General features: G+C 29.9%; 1 protein-coding gene across 3 annotated transcripts in view; it reads right to left on the minus strand.

Annotated features, from left to right (window-relative positions):
* LOC143253365 (multidrug resistance-associated protein 1-like) overlaps positions 1–22,612 on the minus strand; it is a 59,438-nt gene extending 36,826 nt beyond the window's left edge. For all 3 annotated transcript variants that reach the window (XM_076507135.1, XM_076507134.1, XM_076507136.1), the window contains exons 1-10: positions 22,355–22,612; positions 18,182–18,358; positions 17,690–17,815; positions 16,819–16,956; positions 14,356–14,496; positions 13,293–13,348; positions 9,064–9,195; positions 7,619–7,792; positions 3,962–4,136; positions 2,970–3,224 (exon numbers count right to left, since the gene is read on the minus strand). In XM_076507135.1, the coding sequence (XP_076363250.1) occupies positions 2,970–3,224; positions 3,962–4,136; positions 7,619–7,792; positions 9,064–9,195; positions 13,293–13,348; positions 14,356–14,496; positions 16,819–16,956; positions 17,690–17,815; positions 18,182–18,358; positions 22,355–22,387 (1,407 nt within the window). In that variant the 5' untranslated portion in view covers positions 22,388–22,612. The remainder of the gene's footprint in view (positions 1–2,969; positions 3,225–3,961; positions 4,137–7,618; positions 7,793–9,063; positions 9,196–13,292; positions 13,349–14,355; positions 14,497–16,818; positions 16,957–17,689; positions 17,816–18,181; positions 18,359–22,354) is intronic.
* Positions 22,613–23,488: the final 876 nt, after the last annotated feature.

Here is a 23,488-nt window from a genome sequence, read left to right on the forward strand (position 1 = left end):
GCTGATTTCCATTCTGCATTGTCTTCAGTTTCTACAGAAAACACTAATGAACACACTGAACAGCCACATTTTGAAGGAGAACAAGAAACAGTTTCAGTTACTGACATAACATTCTGTTTTGAAGAAATGTGGATATTTGTTTGAAAAGTTGAAAAACTTTGGAAGCAACAGAAGTCAGTCAGCAACTACCAGTTTTATGGTGGGGTCCCAACTAATGTTCTACCTCACTGAAGTTCAAAATGCTAGAGTATATTTGTTTTATCCAAATACCTTAGATTACTGGCCCTCAAGAATATCATTTAAACCACTCCTTACACCAGTCATTCTTAACACGTTAGCTCCCAAGCCTAGTATACATATACTTTTAAGGTTCCCACTAGTCATTTTATGATTACTTTTTCTAGGAAGAGTGTATATGACGCTGTCGTGTCCCAGCCAATAAGTGGCCCTTTCAAACGAAAACAGAGCACAACTCACTAATAGGTATCTTACTGAAAGACTATCATGACCCACCAGTGGGTCGTGTGGGAGTCAACGTGTTAAGAATGTGTTTAAATAATTTTTTCTGTTCATGGTATTTATGAAACAGATCAGTGCAACAGAAACCAGTATTGCTTTGGAAAAGAGAGTTTGGCTTAAACTCAATCAACAACATTTGAAAGAGCTATCTTGAAGTTTTTTTAAGAAAAACGAAAACTTCGGGTGATGCTGACAAGATACACTTACTTTTCTTTATATTGAAGAAATTAGTTCACAAATTGTGAACTTTTGTTGAGTTCATCCTTGATATTTAATAATGCCATATAATACTCAGTGCTGTGAAATCCTCTTTGGTGAAAGTTCTTGTTTAAGTTTGTTAATAACAAATGAGACTCTGGTGGCCAGTAGTTTGTAAAAAATTGTTCACATGTAAATAAATCAACTTTCAACTAATTTTTTCTCAAAGGAAAGTGTCTTAAAATTTCTTATAGATTTGGAAAGAATAATAAGGTTCAGTATGTGAATGCTACTGAGTTTACTAGGCATAACTGTCAGCACAGAATTAGTAATCCTTTTTGCCACATACTCACAATTATAATAGAGACTAATAACTATAAATAAGTTATTTTTCAAAATTGTTTTATAATTTTTATGTTGTAAGTTTAAATATTTATCTCTGGTGTCTATTCAGTAGCATGACAGAATTGCTATTGTACATTTATTTTAATATTTGTGTTTGTTTCAATTAAATATATATTTAGAAATGCACATATCTTATATTATTAAATGTGTATTGCAAAATTCCCACCTAGTCACTAAACTTGTAGAAGACTTTTGAGTGTAAGAATTAACAATATACATATGCATGTAAATATTAGCATTGTTTCCTTAGCTGAAATTTCAAGAAACTCTTCTCTCAAACTTATAAAAGGTAACTATCACAACATGACGAAACAGTTTATATTGTTGGTTTGCTACAGTTGGTATATTAGAAACCTTGGAAAACGATTATTAATTGGAAAACTACAGATATTTGACCAGGAACATTACAAATTGTTTAACTTCAGCAGATTGACATCAGGCATTAGTATTTTTATGAAGACATTATTTAATTTTAGTAGTGAAAAACTCATATATGATTACTGAAGAGCAAGCCAGCTGTTAAATGAATTGTACCTATATCAACTCAGAATTAATTTGCCTGTCACAAACCCTTGATAAGATAACAAGGAAGTTCTGGATCAGATAGAAGACTCAATACTGTTTGTAAGTTTGTGAAACTTTTGTATATAAATAATTATTTGTAATACCCATTATTATAAATTCTTTACTGTTTGTATATTAAAATATATTTATATTAATAAAGAAAATTGTTTGCAAACATTATAAATTTGATAAATATCTATATTTAATTAAGTTCAATATTAAAATAAAAATTTAACTCAGTTTCAAGCTATTTGAAATTGTAATATGTAACAGCATGCACTGTAATCAGAGTTGGTTCTGTTCTGATCTCTGGATTGTAGCTAACTGGTACACTTGCAAGTTTTTTGTTTTTTTTTACAAAATATGTTGTTTGGAAGATGTAAATTGCCACAGTGAGTACTAGTCATTATACACTTAAGAGAATTACTTTATGAACTTAAAAGGGAATGACAACTAACATTAACATCAAATACTCAAAACTAAAATGGAAACTATTATTAAATAAGCAATATGGAATTAAAATTCAAAACGTAATGTCAACGATAAAAATATTATTAACGTGAAAAAATGAAGTAGAAACCTAACTAAAAATGGGTAAAAACTAAAACCAACTGAAACTGTAATGCCAAAAATAAAATTATTACTAACAGGTAAAATGAAATAGAAACTAATAACATGTAATAAACTAAAACTACTATTAACAAGCAAAATGAAATAATAACTAAAACCAAAATTATTTTTTGAAACTCAGATATGACTGGTAGTTTATTTATTGGGTTAATTTTTGGCTCTAATCAAAAAGGTACCTTATATTTATTGGATTAATGTTTAGTTATAATCCATGGAGGTACTTTATTTTCTGGATTAATTTTTAGTTCTCATTTATACAGGCAGCTAGCTTTAATCACAAGTTAATGAAAAATTCCTTCAAAATCCATTTATTTATTTATTTATATGAGTGATTTTGTTGTACAAATGATTAGAACTTAATTATTAACTTCAGAATTAGAATTTGTCTTACAAAGAAAACATTAGAGGTACTATGTAATGTAATACTATTAAAGGTCCTTTACCTCTGCATATAATAATTTAAACTGTCGTCATTAAAAATGCTCTTTTACACCTTAGTGAAGACATTATGTACACACTCTTCAGCTTTTATCAGACATAATAATGGAATACTCTATAAAGGTGTTGAAACTGCTGTAATAAACTACCATGTGTTAGAAAAAAACAAACACATTTTATCCACATTGTATTATGTTAATATCCATTTCAAGTACCTGTAGATTTCTCAGTTTTGCTGTGATAAATCCATTTAAAGGAAACAAGAGAATCATTACACCAAAACCTCCAAGTGTTGATACACCAAGATGTTGCCATAGAAGCCAAAGACAGACACCAATCTGAAGAGGGGCAGCCCATATTATATTGACAATTTGAACAAACTCCATCACCCTCTGTGTGTCTACAGCCATTAGGTTCACAATCTCTCCCACTGTGAATTTCTTTCTAGCAGAGTTCGACAACTGTAGTGACTACATGATAGAAAAATACATATATTTACATGTTTGATCCTAAATTTCATATGCTTGGTGGGCAAAAGTTTCAAAACTTAGTTCATAGATTCACTTCCCTTTTGTTTCTGGTAGAAATTATTACATGATTGAACTATAAGCATTTTCGTTAATATAAATGTAAAACTGGTACATTATCATAACTGAACAACTTTAAAGTCTCTAGAGGCTAATCAATTGTTGCAGCTATGAAAAAGTACTGCCAAAGACGTTATTTTAAGTAATCAAAAAATGGTACACTCATTAATCATTGCATCTGCCTTCAATCACAATGTACATATATATATATTTTAAAATAATTTTTTACAAGTTAAAAATACCAAATTTTTACATTACATTATAATGCTTTCCAATGAGCTAAAGAAACATTCTTTAAAATCATTCTGAGAAATGAAAGCTTTTAAATCTCCCACACATAAAAAACAACAACAAAATTCTTTAGCATTTAAGTATAAAAAAATGTATACAATGTATTACTTCTAGTACTTATTAGCACTGTGAAGTTGTGAAAAATACATTGGCTATTCATTAATTTACTAATCTACAATAACAGTATCATATATTCATCCATTACTTTCTTTGATTAACAGTTACTTATCCAGAGTTCCTATACACAACCTTTTCCTCCATAATGGTATTGAAGTGCATGCACAATAATGCAAAAACAGCTGAAAAGTATTTAAGTACTCTATACTTACCTTACGATATAAGGCTGAGGTGACACATGACCGAATTCTCATTGCTATACAGTATACCAAGTATTCATACTGGCTATTAAACAATGATTCAATCATTGAGGCAAAAAACATCAGTGAAGCATAGAAAAAACCCCTCCAATAAGGTTCATTTCCACTTATGTACCCAATCACCAAACTGTTAACAAAAAATCACTAGTATAAAAAGTCTAAAAAACATTTCATCTGGAAAACAAACAAACGAATTTTGGTATTTGTAAAATAATCAGATGATACAAGAAACTTCACAGTTCTAAACTTCTCTTCTGTCCTATTGTTATATAAAAAATACTGGATACAGATGAAATATATTGTTAACAGGCATAGCACTGTGCTGCAAACAACAATATTCATATGTTTTGATTACATAAAAAAAGTCAAGATCCATTCAGTATTATGCATTCATAAGCGTAGATGTTTTTTAACAGTTATGTAATAACAGATGTTACCTTGAGTTTAAGGTGAAATCCTTCAACTTAAAAATAAATCCATTATAGCTGAACATAAATAAACAGATGCAACACAGACACGTCAAAGGGTTAGGAAACAATAGGAAAAGAGATTTAAGTTTGTTTTTGTGATTGCTTTGATACATTTCTGGGTGGAAGGTGTTTTACTATAAAAACAAATTCACAAGCTGTACAAACTGTCTATATTTCAAGAGTATGTCTCCCAATTTTTTAGTTGCAGCAAAAATTTCAGTATCATTTAAATTTTTGAAATTAAATAGAAGAACCAAACTTCATTTCTGTCACTTCATATGCAGCAAACCAATTTTCAAAATACATTTTCAGTTTGTCAACTACTGGCATGAAGTTTTCTATGCAAAACTTCTGAGTTCCAGGTAAGCTAATTATACTTTCAGAAGTCTCATCATTTAGCAGTTTCCTGAACTGTTATTCTACTGTATTTGAAAGCTGATGAGCATGAATGAATTTTGATTTTATTGAATTCTTCACATAGTGAATTTAATTTATTCCTTTAGTGAACTAATAAGCTTTACAGCAGTAGACATATTAAGGCTCTTTTCTTGAAGCTTACCATTTGTACTATTAAAACTTTGAAGCATTTCATAATAAAACACTTTCATAAAATCATGAATCTCAGGAAGGCTGGTATGGGTATTAACACTTTTACTACTGAAGCAGAGAACAACGTTTTGACCTTCTGAAAATGACCTAATAAGATCAAAACGTTGTTCTCTGCTTCATTAGTAAAAGTGCAAATACCCATACCAGCCATTCTGAGATACATTTTTACTTCAAGTGGTCATCATAAATGTTGTAAAATCAGCATCTCACATTTTCATTTTATTCATCAAAGTGATAGTTTCATTTTTGATTGCTTGTCCTGCATCAAAATCCTCAGATAAATCTTCAAGGTTGGTATGCCTTCTGTTATAGCTTCATACAGACTTTTTGTTGAAACTAATCTGGTTGACCATCTTGTTCCACTAAGGTTCTTAAGAGTAACTGGCTGCCTGTAACTTCTTCTTTAGTCATCACATATACTTTATCAATGCTTGGTTGAAGGAGGACAAAAATTGTACAAAGTTTGAAGAAAATGAAAAAGAAACTGATGCTCATTTTCAGCATTCCACTGCATTCATGACTACTAAGTTTAATGAATGTGCTGCACAAGGAATGTAGTCAATATATTAGTTTATGTTCTTAAGATGCACTTGTAGGCCATTGTATATACATATATATTTGTTGCATTATTGTACAATTGTCCACGTGCATTTTGAACTTTAATTCCCAACTTATTTAATATTTATATGACAACTTCAGATATTAATTTTCCTGTATGTTCATTTGAAGAATCACAACTTACAAAAATGCCCCTGCATATCACCTTAAATTGATCTAGTTTGTATAGTGCAAGAATAGAACAACTAACAGATAAGATATGAAGATTTATTGAAAATAGAGAGAGTTAGACTGACAATGTGGATTATCAGTGCAACTGTGCCACAGTTAGTGTGGCTCTGCCTCACATACTTCAACATGATTCCCATACAATTTAAATAATTTCTTTTAACTTAGCTTCACATACTTCAACATGATCCTCATAAGATTTAAATAATTTTTAAACTTAATTTTGCATACTTCAACACAAATTTAAAGCATTTACCACATCAAAGGGATTTAAAATTATATTTGTCATCTCTGACATTCTTCAAGTCCCATGTTAAATTCTCTTAAATTACTTTCCTGCTTTTAAGAATTAGTCATCGTTAGTTTATTATCTTCAAAATATTTTATAAATTAACCTTGTAACTTTAGATAGAGCATAACTTTCTTTATCTTTGCCTTAAATAGTCTAACATAAATCCACTAATCTACATTTCAAAGTAACAATTTTATAAAATAAAAGTCACTTTTTCAATTGTTTTCAATGGTGTGGCCATTGACTCACTTTAGATTGCATAATTAGTACAAATTGTATTATTAGCATTGTAAATCCAGTATATAAATAATATTTTTCAATCAAATGCATATACTTCAATACGAGCCTAATTATTTAACTTTTCACACTTATGGTTTTATTCAACTTCACCAAAGATTGTGCAGATGAGTTGATTGCAATGATTTGGTTGTTACTCTGTGTGAAATCATGTAATTAACGTAGTCACTAAAGGAAAGGAATAATTTTTTTTTATTTTGGCCATATGTTTTCCTCACTTACAACTGTGGTCTTAGGATAGACTTTCTTTAGCAAGATCAGTGAAACTATACCAGATACAATACCATTCATGTATTCAAACAGGCTACACTTTCAATAGATGTACATCTCACTGAAACTTGTCACTCACTAAATAAAACGAAAGTTTATACGTGTTTCTATAACTCAAAGTAATTTACAGTTTGTGGTTATGTTAATATATTTTATTAAATATCCTTAATTATAATAAATAAATCTCTGGTATGTTATAGGTTTGGTATACGAAACTTTAATGTGGTAACTCTGTTCAGTGTTTGATAATATAACTAAGAATGCCCAACCTCATCAGGTGTTTTTTTAGTTAAAGACTGAAAACACCACAAGCAACAACAGTGTCCAATCGATGAATAAGGACAAATGGCCACAGAAGTTTTATGTAGTTCACCTGTCACTTGCACTCGTACTTGTAATTATTATTGTATAATTTTAGCAGTTCTTCTGGTAGAAATTATTACATGATTGAACTATAAGCATTTTCGTTAATATAAATGAAAAACTGGTACATTATCATAACTGAACAACTTTGAAGTCTCTAGAGGCTAATGAACTGTTGCAGCTATGAAAAAGTACTACCAAAAACATTATTTTAAGTAAGCAAAAAATGGTACACTCTTACACCATTAAAGTTTATCTTTAGCAAACATAACATACTAGATACAAGTTGAATTAAGAAAATATTAACTTCCTACTGTGCTAATGAGAATTTTTTTTTAAATTTTTAACAGTTTATTATTTTCACGTGTCTATCTATTTATTTACGTACCTACATATGTGTGTGTGTGTGTGTGCATATGTATGTATGTATAGTACATATAGTTACAAGAGCTAGAACAAAACAAAATACCAGTAATGAAACATATACGTTACTGCTAGAAGATACACAAATACAAAACTTACGCTAAAAGCTGTGGATTGACAAATGCAATTAAACTTCCAACAAGTTTCAAGAGTCCAGCAACAAACAACTGTAGTGGAAATGTTTTCAAAATAGGCCACATAATGTTAACGTGACTTTTATCTGCAACTTTCTTGGCATCATTATCTTTTGTTGACTGCAGAATCTTGTTTTTACTATTAATGAAGAAATGTGTTATTTAATAAGCTTCTAATCATAACAACTAGCAGAGACCCACAAAGCATCTGTGGTCAAATTAGTACCTTTATTACATTTGTACGTCTTTAAATACTGTTCTAGAATAAAACAAAAAAATTCTAATCATAGACACAAAAATTATTAAGTCCACTTGTCTGAGGCCTAATATTGGTTCAGTATTTATTAAGTATAGCCTATGTTCAATGAAGAAATAAAGTAAAAATACAATTTTTGCATATTTTTAACTTTACAGCACTTAATACTATCAATAAATAACCTCATAATATTATTCAATGACTTAACATTAGATATTTTTAAAAACAATGATAATCTTTTTAATATGTTATTGTACTACATCTATCATTTATGTCTATTGAAAACAACTGTACATGTACATCCGTTTAAATTATGAGGTGCAAGTGAATTTTCAAAACAAACAAAAACTGGATATTATTATAAAAGATATGAGCATTAAAAATTAGCAACATTAATATGTAGGGCACCTTTTCAGCCTCATTTCACAGAAGAAGAAATTTATAAGTCAAACAGCTCATTTCAAGACAATTTGAATGGCAATGTTGTAGGTAATAAATAGTCACATACAAAAGTGAATAAAATATATTTTTGAAACATTTATAGTTATTTTTTAACAACTGAGGAAACTGGAAAATTCGAGGAATGTTTTCCAATTCAGTTTGGTACTCTGCATTTGTAATGAAAGCATCAACCATCTCATTCTGAATAAAAAATTCAGTTATTTTATCTGTATTATTAAATAATTAATTCTTAATTAATGAGAGAGTATCTATTTGCAAATAAAGTCAAACCTTAATCAATAATGCAACTTCAGTTCAATCAAGTCTGTTTTAAATAACTTATATAATTCAGAAAAAAACACACAAAAAAACTGTAATAATGTAAAATATGTATTCTACATCTGTTCTAAAATATTTTATCTAATTAATTATTTTACTTTGTATTATAATTCCTCGTTAGAAAGCGTTTAAACTTCATAAAGATATAAATTATTGAGTCTCACTTTTCCCCTTGTTTAATACATCTTTCTGAAGATATAATACCTATATTCTAAAATGTTTAAGTATTAAATATATGTTTTTTATTTCAAAAGTGTCAAACATCTGTTGTTGGTACCATTGCCATTTCGTTCATTTTCAGCTATCAATCTTGAAGATTACCAGATATTGAAAACAATTAATAAAAAAACCTAAAATCGTATGCTTCAGCGTACCATACAACTTTCTTCAGAGCAGGTATCCAATATTTATCGAACTCTGACAATATTCCGGCTGTTGAATTTTTAGTACTAAGTTTCCACATATCTTCCATAACTAATGGTTTTTGATATCCCAATATGGCCATACTAAAAGAAAATACAATAAGTTAGCATGAAACATACATTCAGCTTTAGAAAAACAAAACGATATTAACTTAGTAAATAAGTAACCTTTAGAATACATAAAAATATAGATTCTCCTAAAATTTGAAAATACTGTAAATTATGAGTAAGTACTAAGTATTATCAGAGAAACAAGTAGATTTCTTCAAAAGTTCTAGAAGTTGTAGAAACTGTACAAACAAATCATATCTTAGGAAAGGAGACATTTTTAATCAAATTTCTTCCTAACTCCAGACACTAATGTAACTTTTTAACATGGATGATAAGCAGAATTTGAGACTTGTATCATCATACACAACACAAGTTTAGACCCAGCAGTAAATAATTATTCAACAGAGAATAACTCCCATACTATGGATTCCATCTTGCTTGAAAAATAACTACAGAGAGCAGATGGAACCCTAATGCTAAAGAGGTAGCAGTGTGTGATATAACTAGAATTTTACAAGTGTACTTGGATTTGTTCATATGCTAGCCTGCTAAAATGCCCTTTCATGGATAATGAGTATGGAAGCCAAACACATAAGCAAATTGTGAATTTGATATAATTTAGAAATTCACTTGAAAGGTGTGCAGGTGCACCATGACACGAAACAGATCAATTGCAGAAGATGATTTATTAGCAAGATACTGTATTAGGTACAAACTGCCTACTTAAAGTTTCTTTGAATGATTCTTTTTAATACAGCAATGAACAGTACTGACTGGACTTAAAAGGGTAAGTAGATGGGCAATAAAATTAGTGATAAAAAACGTGGTTACCTTCTTTTGAAGCCCAAATATTTGGAAGGTAGGTTCTAAAGGAAAATGAGTATAAAAAGCAGTAAAGTCATAAATTTCATATCTTCTCCTACATCAAATGAGTAACAGAAAAAAAGATGACTTCATAGAAAATGGTATGGAAAGCAAGTTATTAAAGATACAAAAAGAGAATAAGCAAGATAAAAGAAAAAGTTAGGGGAAAAAGAAAACATGAAACAAACCTTCTAAAGCACTAACAATGATTGGCAAATGGTCATGGCTAAATGGAGGCAACAGTATGATAACATCAAAAGCTACTCCAAAAAATAATACATTTTTTCTAATAAAGGAACATATAAGAGTTAACCATAAATCTGTAGACAATGATCATTGATGTAAAAGATGAATGTTCAAAGTTGATTTAGAAAATGTCTCAAAGGGGAAACAAAATGGGATATCATTGAGAAAGATGACCCAACTGGGTGGGGAAATGACAATTGATTTGGTCATTGTGAAGTAATAAGGTCAACTTAACATTTCAATGAAACATACTGTTAAATCCACTTAGAGGACAAATATATGAAAATTAAATAACAGGTTGAACAATTTCTAAGATTTTTTTTGTATTTTCATTTAAAGAAGGATGATGTTTTGAGCTAGCACCCTTCATCAGATCATACAACTTACAACCATGATCTGAAGAAGAGCACCAGCTTGCTGTGTCACCATTCAATAAATAAAAACCCTAGACTATGTGATGTAAGTAATGTGACAAAAAGTTAAATGGATTTGTTCACAACCTAAGGAAAATGAGAGGCAGAGACAAGAGAAACTGAGAGGTGAAAAATTTGATGGATGGTAAAATGATAAAGATAAGTCAGATAAGTTACTTAACTTGTCTACTCAAAATGAGTAAACTAGAGAATTAGAGATACCACAGCAAGAACAAATTATATCATTTGCCTTTAAAGGGAATAGTGCTAGCAAGGTAACATCATACTTTCCATAGAGTATAAAATAGAAAATTGGGATAGGAACAATCTTACAATAAATCAACTGAAGGGAAGGTGATTGGAGAAAAAAAACACATCTAATCCTCCTCCAACATACCTCAAGTCTTGGGATGGAATAAACAGTTTAGAATGAACCTAATCCTGTGAAAAATAGTGTCAGTGACACAATTATCTAAGTATATCTTCCATAAGAGTGTAGAAAATGAAATAAAGGATGATTCATGAAATTAGTAGTTAAAGTTTCAAACAGAGAACTTGTCAAAGTCCTGTGAACAAAGGCTCCAGTATCAAAAGAATGGACTACAACAGTGAATGACTAATGATGGTACTCTGCAAGAAAACATGTAAAAGACCACACAAACATCACCATGAAAAGAAAGCACAACATGCCATGGCAAAAGATTAATGTCAAAGGCTAATACAAAGGGACTTTCAAGGTTGAAGAGCAAGAAGCTCCTGTGTTACCAAGAGGTGAAAGAGCAGAAATCACAACCAAGAAAGAACCTCTGCCACAGAAAGAAAAGACTACACAAAATCTTTATATCTCAAGGATATAAAGTTGAAGGCTATCCAAAGGAGATGAGAAAGACTCCCAAATGAATTACATATGGAGTGAGAATCAACATCAATTTAAGAGAGCCTGACCGACTAAACCAAATGAGTAAACTTCTGAAGAAAATGGAAGTCACAACAAAAGCTGCATCCCAGGACACAGCTAGGAAGAGCCAAACATCTAAATAGTTGTGAACAGACAGACCCATTACGTGCATCCCTCCATACAATATCCCTCAGGGCAAGAATAAAAACAAATAAAGCATTAGCCCTGAAAGACAGAGAAAGCTCCTGTGTGACTCAAGAGTTCTTTTCTAAGTGAATAAACAGGTGGCCATATTGTAAGAGCTGAGGTCCCATAGAACGAGATTCAAGAGATGGCTTCAAAAATAATGCATTGCCAAGGCTCTAAATAAGGGGCACTGGAACGGGGTCACAGGGTAAGATGAGAAGTAGAAAAATAACTTTCAATAACACATTGCCTCACAGGATGTGCAAACTAAGATCCTAACACTCATATTCCAGAAATTAAGGCATCCTGACCAAGCGAGTTCCAGAAACAAAGAAATTAAGTTAACTGAGCAACTGAAGAAGAAATTGAGAAAACAACAAGAATATACAAGTTTGACCTTTCCTAGTAAACCAGTCTTTTCATGGAATATCAATCCTTGTGAAAACTGGTACCTGTATTTAAGGTAAGTTTTAAACTACTGACTAGAAGAAAGGCAGCAGCAAACAATCATCTACCATCCATCATAAGAGATTGACTATTGCTTGTTTAATGCACAATTATCTGAAAGTACAAGGCATATTCTGAAACTAATGAACCTGGCACACTAGCTCTATCCAGAGACCTACCCTTGGTCTCTGAACCAGTAAAAACATCTGCAGTACAATAAAATAAAATCACAACCCTAAGTGATCAGTGCAGAGAAGGATACACATGGATTACTTCATCCTAGTCAGGAACAGAAGAACCAGAAACAAATACAGGGTATAGGAAAAGATAAAGTATGTAAGATAAAACCAAACATTTGAAGTATTATGCTCACCATCAGGAATACTTGCAACCACCTTTCAAGTAGAATAGACAACTCCTGTGTCTTACTGGAATTCAAAAAGTTTCAATAAGATTCATGAAATGGATGTAATTTAAATTATTTTGTACATCATTTCATTTCCTTTTTCATTTGTGTTACAGTTAGTCATTGTTGTATTGACAAAAGCAAAAGTAATTATTAGCCTCTGTTGAAACCCTAAATAAGAGTCAATAACAATTGAAGTTATTCCTTTGAAGGAAATCATATAATAGTCTTTGTATTATATATCTAAAGTTTCATGACTTGATTATGAAAAGAAATCAAACTGATACAAGAAAAGATAATAATTAATGTTACAAGATGTAACTAAAATTAAATTTAACATGAAAGCTAGAAGTATCACAAAAGATCCTTTGTTTAGTAATTTGTTAAAAAACAACGAAAGAATGAGCTATTGGATAAGATGGATGTGGCACCCTCCGACTGATGGAGAGGTATAGTCTACTGCTGGTTGCAACAAAGAATAGTACAGTTCATGGTACAAGTGTGAGGGCTTGATCAAAGGCTTGGCACATGCACAAAAACTTTTGGAACTAGCTATTTGTTCTACTGAGAGGTTAACAGCATAGTCTGAAATATCTTTTAATTAACTAGTAATGACTACTTTTAACATTCTTTCTAATCTAATTACGCAGAACTCTTTAGTTAAACTTACCCAGTGAACCACCAGAATGTAATCCTTGATAGAAACGATGCTTTTTCCTCAGGACACTAGTCAAGAAATGGTGTAAGCTGAATATACTTTTAAAGAATATACATCAATTTACATGCACACATACTGCTTAGCTTCACTCTGGGAGAGTGGATGTATTGGTTAGAGAGAGAAAAAATATTTGTTTTTTCTTTTACAATCAAAGAAGAAATAATAGCATAATGATTACTTTGCTACCAGTTACAGATTTGAATAGTATGGAAAAGTTTATGTATTATCAAAGTGAACTTTAACTTAATTTTCTGTTACTATTAATTACATGCTCCAGTTGAAGACTACGAAAGCCTAATAAAAAAATATATACACACTGTACTACTACTACTACTACTCAGTAATGTGATTTATTGGAAATAACAATTTATAAAAAGATGAGGAAAAATAAAAACATATTCATATATCTAAAGGAACTTTCAATTTATCTACATCTATCACAGGAGCTTATATTACTGTGTGATGTATAAATAACATATGGTGATGAAATACTCAAGTGCAAACAATACATCATTTACAAACATACATGTATAAATACACACTCAGACAACTACTACTATATTTGTCAAGTCAAACCTTCTATTTTGTTTTACAAAGTAACCTACAACTATTCATGAGAAGCAAAACAGTAAAACATGGATATACTAAGACGTTAGCAGAATGCTAAATAGTGTTAATATCTACATGTTCATATTCACTTTTTTGTATATTTATAATCACACTCTGACATTGTAAATGTTTTAACATTTCTATTTTAAGTACAAAAGCTAACATACTGATAGTGTTATCTAGTAACTAAAATATATTAACTCAATATTCACAAACTCATAAACAATTCATAGTTGAATTTTTAAATTTTTCCATTTTATTCCAGTGTACAAATAATATCATCATAAATATTAAAATTTATTAAAACCGCATCTAAATAAAATTAAAAAAACATTTAAAATACAAAAAAAGAATAAGTATTATGATTATAATATTCATTGCAAAACAAAATATAGCCATAACTTACTTCCATTTGTTTTTCTGGTTTGGTAGAACTTGGTCTAGTGTCAGAAAAACAAGATAAAAGTAACAAAGCCACCACGAGAGGAAAATAGATCGTTGTAATAACAAATCTGTTTTTACTTATTGATTTGTTGTAATGGGAATCCTGCATAAAAAAGTAGATGTACTTGTTATACAAAAAAAATATAAAACAGAAACATAACATGCTACTAACTTGTACATAGAAAATATACCAAATAAAACTTTGACTCCCTACCCAAACAAACTGTCAATTCTCTGTGCAGACTGAGAACATAAGTATGGTCTTAAAATGTTATATGACATGCAACAGTTGATAATGTTTGGAGATGGCTTGAATGGATAGTAAAAGCAACATTGTAAATTTGTGATAAAAAATTCTTTCACTTCCAATTTAAGTCAGCTCCAAATATTATTTTATAAAATAGGGGTTGCCTCATTATCAAGTTTGAATGCAACGGTTGAATTGATGTAAAAAGTTTAAGTTCCAACATTACAATAGGTTGCTTAGTTGCACATAACTATCAACAAATAAACATTTAAAGAGTTTTGATTTTTTCATTGCTCGTAAAAGGAAAAATTATTAAATATAAAACTAATTTTTTACAATTTAAAACAACTTCTTAAGTTATATATAGATACAATCAGAAATGAATACCCATTATCTTAACTAAATGTATTCATTTAATGGAATCAATTATAAGTAAGTCAACACAAAAAGGTAGCCATCTTTACAAATGAAATGTTGAGAATTAAAAAAAATATTTATATAAAAGAATCATCATTATACAAAGCTATATTATCATGATGTATGAGAAGATACTAAAAAATAATATCAGTGTAGGAGGTGCTGGATAACTATGGTATTAATATCAGTGTAGGAGGTGCTGGATAACTATGGTATTAATATCAGTGTAGGAGGCGATAGATACGTATGATATTATTGTCAGTGTAGTAGGTGCTGGATAACTATGATATTAATATCAGTGTATATGGTGCTGGATAACTATGGTATTAATCAGTGTAGTGTTGACAAACAAGGAAGAGCTCATACGTATGCAACTGCCTTCCCTTATACATATGCACCAAGGGAAGAGATGTGGGTCACATCGAATCATACAAGTGAGTCATCCCAGGCAAAACATTCAATTTCAGTTTTAGTGAACAACCAACGTGGGTTTCATGGACAAAAACATTTGGGAGAAATGCTTTGGATATGGAGAATTATGAAAGACACAAATTACTTTTATTAAGAGCAATCATGACGACTGTCACAACTGTCTCTCTGTACACATTTATGTCGTAACAAGCTGTGTAAAGAAACAAGACAAAGTACAGAACAAGTCATAGTGTGGTGCCAGTAAATTTGGCTGGAACTTAAGGGCTGTGAAATGTATTTGAATAGGTTAAGTGCAATATGTTTGGGCATTAAACATCCAGGGGTAGTACTTCAGGATATGACAAATTATGTCAAGTGCAGTTCATATGGGCAAAAGCATCCAGAAGAAGCACCTTGCACAAGATGTATAGTATTATGTAAAAGTGTTAGGACAGAGTAAAAGTTAAATTTTAGGTTACTTTCAAAGAACAACAGAAGGTAAATCACAGGTGAAACATCAAAATTGTATTAATATTCATATTTAATACAACAGAAACTAAGTGGAAGTGCTTCAGTTCAGCAAACATTTAATATTTTGTGTGTCCACCTTTTGCTTTAATAAAATAGACAGTCTTTTAGGCATTGTTGCAACATATTTAATCAAAATGTCCTTTGGGACTTTACTTCATATGTCTCTAATAAAGTCCTATAAAGCTTCTTTGGAAGTTTGATTTGTCAAGTTTCTGATCTATCAAATGCTAAATCTACTAAAATGGGTTGAGATCAGGGCTCTGTGGGAACCATTGCATCATTTGAATAACTTCATTTGCTTCTTTCTTAGCTAAGTAATTTCTGAAATGGTGCAAAACTGATGGCATATAAAGACATGTGTACCATAGCAAAATTATTTTTAACAATGCTTGCTTAGAGAAGAGACCAGGTTCGAGATAGCTTTGGATGAGAGGATGTAGTACTGTTTTGGAATTCTTTGGCTTCAGCAATTTTAAAGTACAGTTTCTGTAATGTGCTATTGATGCTTTTAAAACTCATGGAACCTTGGCAACTTAACAGTTTCTTATTTAATTTCTTTATTTTATATTGGTGGATACAAGACATATTAATACCAGCAATAAACAACCTTTTGACACCAAATTTATTTTTCTTTAACAGGATACTCAGTATTCCATTGTAGTTTTCAATAAATTCTTACATCAAACTAATTACCAAACTGAACAAACAAGTCTTGTATTGGAAAACATTTATGAATAGATTAAAAAGAATGTCTTATGTTATAAAAACATAAATGAATGAAATAAGAGAGAAGAAAGCATCCCCCTTACATTTACCTACTTGATTTAAAGTGCCCATAAGCACTGATCTGTATGTTACTGCACAACATAGAGTCAACAGGAACCAGAATACAAAAAGAACTCCCGATGTTTGCATACCTCGTTTCTTCCCTACTAAGATGAACACCAATGCCAGCATCTGTATCATTGGAAAAAAAAATACATTTTTTTACACATAATTTAAAAAATTAACAAATTGTGAAATTAAGTCGTTTGGAAAGAAACTGATATTTTCACTAGATGTTTTACACACTAAAAATGCTAAGCGTAAACACTGTACACTATCAAAAACACTAGAATAGTAGTTTCATGTAGGATCATAAAGTAAATAAATGCTAAAGAACACGAAACTCAAGTAGTTTCAAATGACATAGCTTTCATTACAAGAGAACATTTATACCAATTTCATGTTATTAAACCTTTTGATGTCAATTTTGACCATAAAATTATCACTTGTGCCCATATCCTATTAGTAATTTTCTTAAACTATTTATGAACAAAGTTCTTGAGGGACTATGACATTGTTGGTTACATGATCCTTAATAGCATACCTAAAAGTTGATGAAAAATAGCTTCAATATTGCAACTAATTTCACTAAATACTGTTGTGTTTTATATAATCAATGAGTAACTTTACCCATTTTTGTGGACAGGTCTTTACACTGAGTGCTGTAAGAAGCACAACATATTGTTATTCAATGTGATGGAATACGCAAATCTCATCCATAAATAAGAGGATAAAACAGATTCGTAATTTGATGTTTACCTGAGTACAAACAGGAAGAGAAAATATACTGTATTTCAGAGTACACATAAATCAGATGAAATAAAATTAAATTGAAACAAGTTTTATTAACCAGAAAACGACTTACCAATGTTAAAGTCTTTATTAATGGTGAGTAGAAATCTACTGGAAACACTTCCCACCCTGAAGAATAGGTTTGAATACTTTGAACAAGTTCTGCCATAGAAAGGCAGAACAGAATGATCAGAATTACCTAAGAAAATAAATTCTGATTTAGCACTTAATAGGTTTCATGAATACGAGAAAATACTGACTCCAATCAGTCAAAAGTATACCAATGAAATGCATAACAACATAAATGTCTCACCAGCCTGTTTAACAAAGAATTGAAACACAGTCATATCAAATATATTTCTTCACTCATGGCAACCTGCATAAGCCAAAACCATAAATTACTACATCATGTACAATATTAATATTTCCAGTGAAGGAACTGGACAATTAAAATGAGTTACATCAATATACATTATAATTTGATACACATAAATTCATGGAACTAAATGATTTTATAAATATTATGGTTGAACAATAATAAAGTATGTAATTTTATGGTACTCACTATTTTAGTGAGATTTAACAGTGACCATGGCAAGGGTGGGTGATGACTTTTCTTTAAAAGATGTGCCTCTAAGGGAGAAAGCAGCCACAAAAAGCCACATGGTATCCATACTAACACACTGTTTTGAAAGCATGGTGTAAAATCTGGTGTCTTAGAGTACCAGATCTCTTGTAGATCCTGTAAATAATTAAATGTAATAAATACCTAAAGCTAAAAATTCATGAGTGTAAATGTTACATTTTAGATACTTGCTGAAGTACATCATGTTAAAACATATTTAATGATACTTCTAGTAAAGAAAGATAATATCATACAATTTAACCAAGTTGTATAAAATATTCTAAACAACTTATTGTTTAACTTTGCAAATAAGTTAGAGTTATCAAAATTTACTTCAAACATAGCCCAATTATCACCACCGCCTACTAAGAATGATATCATGAGTCCATAGTGTTCTTTTTCTCTCAATTTGCTTTACAAATCCCACTTAATTAACCAACAAGATAACTGTATGCAAGTTGCTAAATAAGTATTTGAGGGTCATAACTGTGAATGATTAATAATTTCATTTGTTTCTGTTCTAAATTTCTGAATTTTACATTGCTGTTGCAGCTGAATGCCACTTACTTTTTATCATTGGCCAGGTTAGCGAATATTCTTAACTAATCTGGTGAAGTTGCAAGTAAGCTTTGCTATATGATCAAAACATAGCACAGAAAGACAGGAAACTGTACTAAGTATGATTATATGTTTACATAAAGTGCTTCATTCTTACCAATTTGGACTTCTAATATCAAAAAAATCTAAAATGACAAAATTAAACACATGGATTATTAGTAACTATATCATATGAATATCACTAAAACAAGTAAAGAATGATATATACAAACATCACCTGCTTATAATTAATCAAATATATTTACTCATTTCTAAAAATGTAGAAATAACACAATTTGTTTAATCAAGTATCTTCAATTTGGTCAACAATCTGCAGAGTCATTATTTTATTCATTGTTATACCTTTGTGTGGAACTAACAAATCAACAATTTGTACATACTTACTCAGTTTACTACAACTTAAAGTTGTACAAAAATGAATTTTAGCAGGCTCTAACTTGGATATAGATATAAAAAATGTTGAATGTTTAAGTCAAGAACTTCACAATTTGAGGTTTAGTGAACTAATCTTCCCCAAGATTAAAGGTAAATTGCTTTAATTTCTGATAAATTTCAAGGAAGTAGTAATTTCTCAGTTTTCTTCTGCTTTACCAGGTGGAATAAACAAAAATGTCTATTAAACATTAAAATGGAATATCAACGTCTCATGCAATTAAAAAATATTCATTAAAAATTTATGAAAAATTCCAAATCTGACTGCAATTGCCTTGTTTACAAATGCCATCTGAGTTAATGACCTTCTCTATTTTTGACAGTTTACTGTTAAATAAATCAAGCATTGTTTACAATGCCATCAATATTTTATACAAATATCATCACTATGATGTGGCAATAAAATTTAAAATGCCAGTTGGACAAACATGAGAGGTTGAGACTATTTAGTCTTTTTCTCTCCTCTAATGGACTGGTATTTTGGAAATAAAGGTTTATGGCACATTAGCAAAAAAAGACCACTTACAATGCTGATTCATTAATGATATTACAATACAATCATGATGTGCTGTTTGTAAAAAAAAATGAAGTAATGCATAATAGTATATAGTTTGAACATTATTTTCATGGTGAAACTAGCTCTATGCTTATAAGAACAGAATAAACATTTAGAACAAAATAGAAAAAAAAAACACATTAAAATCACTTCAGTAATAGAAATATACCAATACATTCAAGGATTTAAACTGTAATATACTTGTAAAAATAACCACCCAGAAAATTATTAGAAAGTATGTGATACATAATAAAATGGAAAACTTCACAGCCTACATGTTCAAGCCACTAGACATACCATACCCTTTATTTCTAACACTAACAGGTGGAAGTTTCAAATGAAAGGGATATAGAGATAAGTTAGGCACCACAGTCTCAAATACAAACTATATCCTGTTCAGTTAATGACGTCAGAAATAACTAAAAAAAAATTTAATCCCCATTATTAAGAAATTTGAGGGTTAGTTATAAACATAAAATTTCTAGAACAATAAAACATCTACTTGGTTTTTCTATTATTCACCAACCAGAAACAAAGTACATCTTGTTTGATGCTTCAATCATTTCACTCAAATATTTAGTGTGACTTTAGTTTACAATATTTGTTATCCAGGTGAAAAGATATAAATATTTCATATGAGTGATATTGTTGTCTACAATATGCTTATCTCATTTTCCCTTTTCTATTGGTACAATTGAATCAGGTGTATCACACTGAAACTAATCAATCATGACCCTCCCCTATGTAAGTGAATGAGATAAAAAAAGATTCAAAGTCAGGATTTTTTATTAAATATTTTGCTCAAAGATAAGCATACAAAAGTGGGTGTGTAAGATGTACACTTTAACAGCATTGAGATAAATTATCAGTGAGTTCAAGTACATATACCTTAGCACGTACTTTCTACAAACTGACGACTCACTGAAATAAAGACAACCAATTATAAAGTTTAGTCTAGTTATTTCAGGTAAAAACAAAATCTTGAAATTCATAAACAGCAGGATGATTACTATTTAACTAAAAATATATATAAAGATTCTAGAAGTAACTCTTATAGACATTTAGATGTGTCTAATTCCAATAATTAATGTCATGACTGTATTAGATATGAATCACTCAGCATAAAAATCTTTAATTTTGCAAACTTTATCTGTGGCAAACAAAAAATTTATTAAGACACACAGAATGCTGGGATCAATTTATTCAAAACACTTTTTTTTATTTAAAACAGAATGTGCAAGTATTTTGTGTACAAGCAAGCTATTAAATAATGTTGCTTTAATGAATATGTAGCCTATATATTAAATTTAGGTACACTTAAGAAACAATGAAAATACAATTGTCAAAAAAAAATTATAGTAGTAAATCAGGTCCTACAGTTTTCATTTTCAAGAATTATAATTACAAAAATGAACTACATTTTAAATACTGAAACTCAACACATTAGTTCAAATGCTATATAAACAAACATCTTTTATATATCAACAGACCACTAAAACTATAAATAGCTATAGAAAATGTAAAAAACACAATACTAATCATGCAAGTCTAATTATAAACTTGAAAAGGTAGATTAAAAGTAATGTGAGACAGTTAGACATCTGTTATTCAGCTTACTGTATTAGTTCCACTATGTAAGGATTTCATTAAATTTATCCCCTATTCATTGAATCTTCAAAATCGGTAATTGTAAACTAGATATTTCATTATTTAAGGGCTAATTTATTTATAAAATTCTAAATATTTTTCACAACAAGTACAAGTATGTTAAGTTAAATATACTTTCACTAATTTTAAACACAGTAAGATTTTCATAAAGAACGTATTCACACTGATTTTTATACAGTCTATTTTCTTTCAGATTAACAACCACAACATTCATTTGTTTACACTAAGTATAATCTTTCAAATTGATATAACTCTGTAATGAGAGCTTAATATGAATTAAGCTAACAGACAAAGTTTAACTATAAAAACATACAAGACGAATGGACTCTTCTAGTAAATACAGTTTCATCTGAATTTCAAAAGTTTATATTTATTACTCCTAAAAGTCCTCACAACTTCATTCTTCCACCACTCAAATACACCTCCAATGCTAGATTTGTTAGTGGAATTGTTTTTGACATAACAAGTCATTACGCACACAAGCTTTAGCAGTCTAGCTGATTTCTTGGAAGATAAAACTAGAAATAGCTTTATTTCAAACTCTTCTTAAATCTAGAAGTGTTTAATTTAGATAAGAGGTTTCTTTCATTTTGTTACGTAACTTTATGTACATCAAGAGACTGATGGGCTTTTACCTCTGTGGTTGACATTTTACTGCAAAATAGCACCACTTATTTCTTGCATTCCAATGTTATCAGTATTTGGAGAATAAACCAGTATGTTTAGAAATCTGCAGTAAAATGCCAATTATTTTCTTCAATATCATTTCAAGCTACAATTACAAATAATTTCATACACAAATAAATAAATTTTCCACACTAGTACATAAACTGACTTACCCAAAATGATGAATCACCACAAAATGATTCCATTATGAAGTAATATTTTACAGTTAGTATTTCAGGTAATGTACATTAAACTTACAGCAGCTAATACTATTTATATTTATTTGTTAAAACACTTAAAGTTTATCTACTTTGAAATTACTGTAATGAGCAAAAGATATCCAATCTTCAAGTGAGAGGCAATCTAGACTACATAGCAATGGTATGTATCTTGAATCTTGTTTTACCGTCTTCAGACCTAGTTCTATGGTTCTGTACAGCTTAAGAGATATGTGCTACTTACATATCAGAATTCTGGTGATGATAAGGTTATCTATTTGTTACACCATTCACTGTCTTTAACAAACCTTTATTACCTTCTTATCTTATAAATGTAGAATAATACAAAATAGAAAAATAATGAAAAATGAAACTTTGATTTTTTTTTTTTTTTTGTAAATACAAGGCATAAGAACTATGATAACATGTAAATAAAATCCTACTTTGTGAATTGTGTTTTGTTTGTTTCTTACTCAATTTGTATTTGGAAGTATCCAAGGTCTAAGAGAAGTTGCTAAAGTACATGCCAGAGAAGGGAGAAACTTTTTCCTCGTGACAGTTTCTGATTACGTAGATTGAGAAACAATGTTTGGGGAAACATTAAATGACTGCAATGTGATACTGAAGATTTTAGATATGACACAGAGGTACTTCAGTTTAGCTAGTGAAACACATATGATAGTTTAAACAAAACAAAACTTTGCTATTTTATAATAATACCATAAGTATCTGTAAACTGTTGGAATTAGAAGCCTTGATTGATATGAACAAGTGTGATATCTGAAGTAATGAATCACAAGTAAAATATTAAGAACAGTGCTCTATATAAGAAATGTACCAGCGAAATTCCCAACAAAAAATCATGTAAATGATATTGTCATAATTTTGTACATTTATAATAAGGTTTTCTTCCTTATAAAGAGTGGGTTCTTCCTCAAATAATAGCAATATTTCAATTACCTAAACAGTTAAAATAATAAAAAACAGTAATTTTAATTACTTAATGCTCATGAGAAACTGATTAATACTCCAGGTCCAATATTTATTTGAGATTAGTTGAGCACCAGGAAAAACAATCCAAGAAATTAA

This window comes from Tachypleus tridentatus, chromosome 6, assembly GCF_004210375.1.
Source record: "Tachypleus tridentatus isolate NWPU-2018 chromosome 6, ASM421037v1, whole genome shotgun sequence".
NCBI classification, from domain to species: domain Eukaryota; kingdom Metazoa; phylum Arthropoda; class Merostomata; order Xiphosura; family Limulidae; genus Tachypleus; species Tachypleus tridentatus.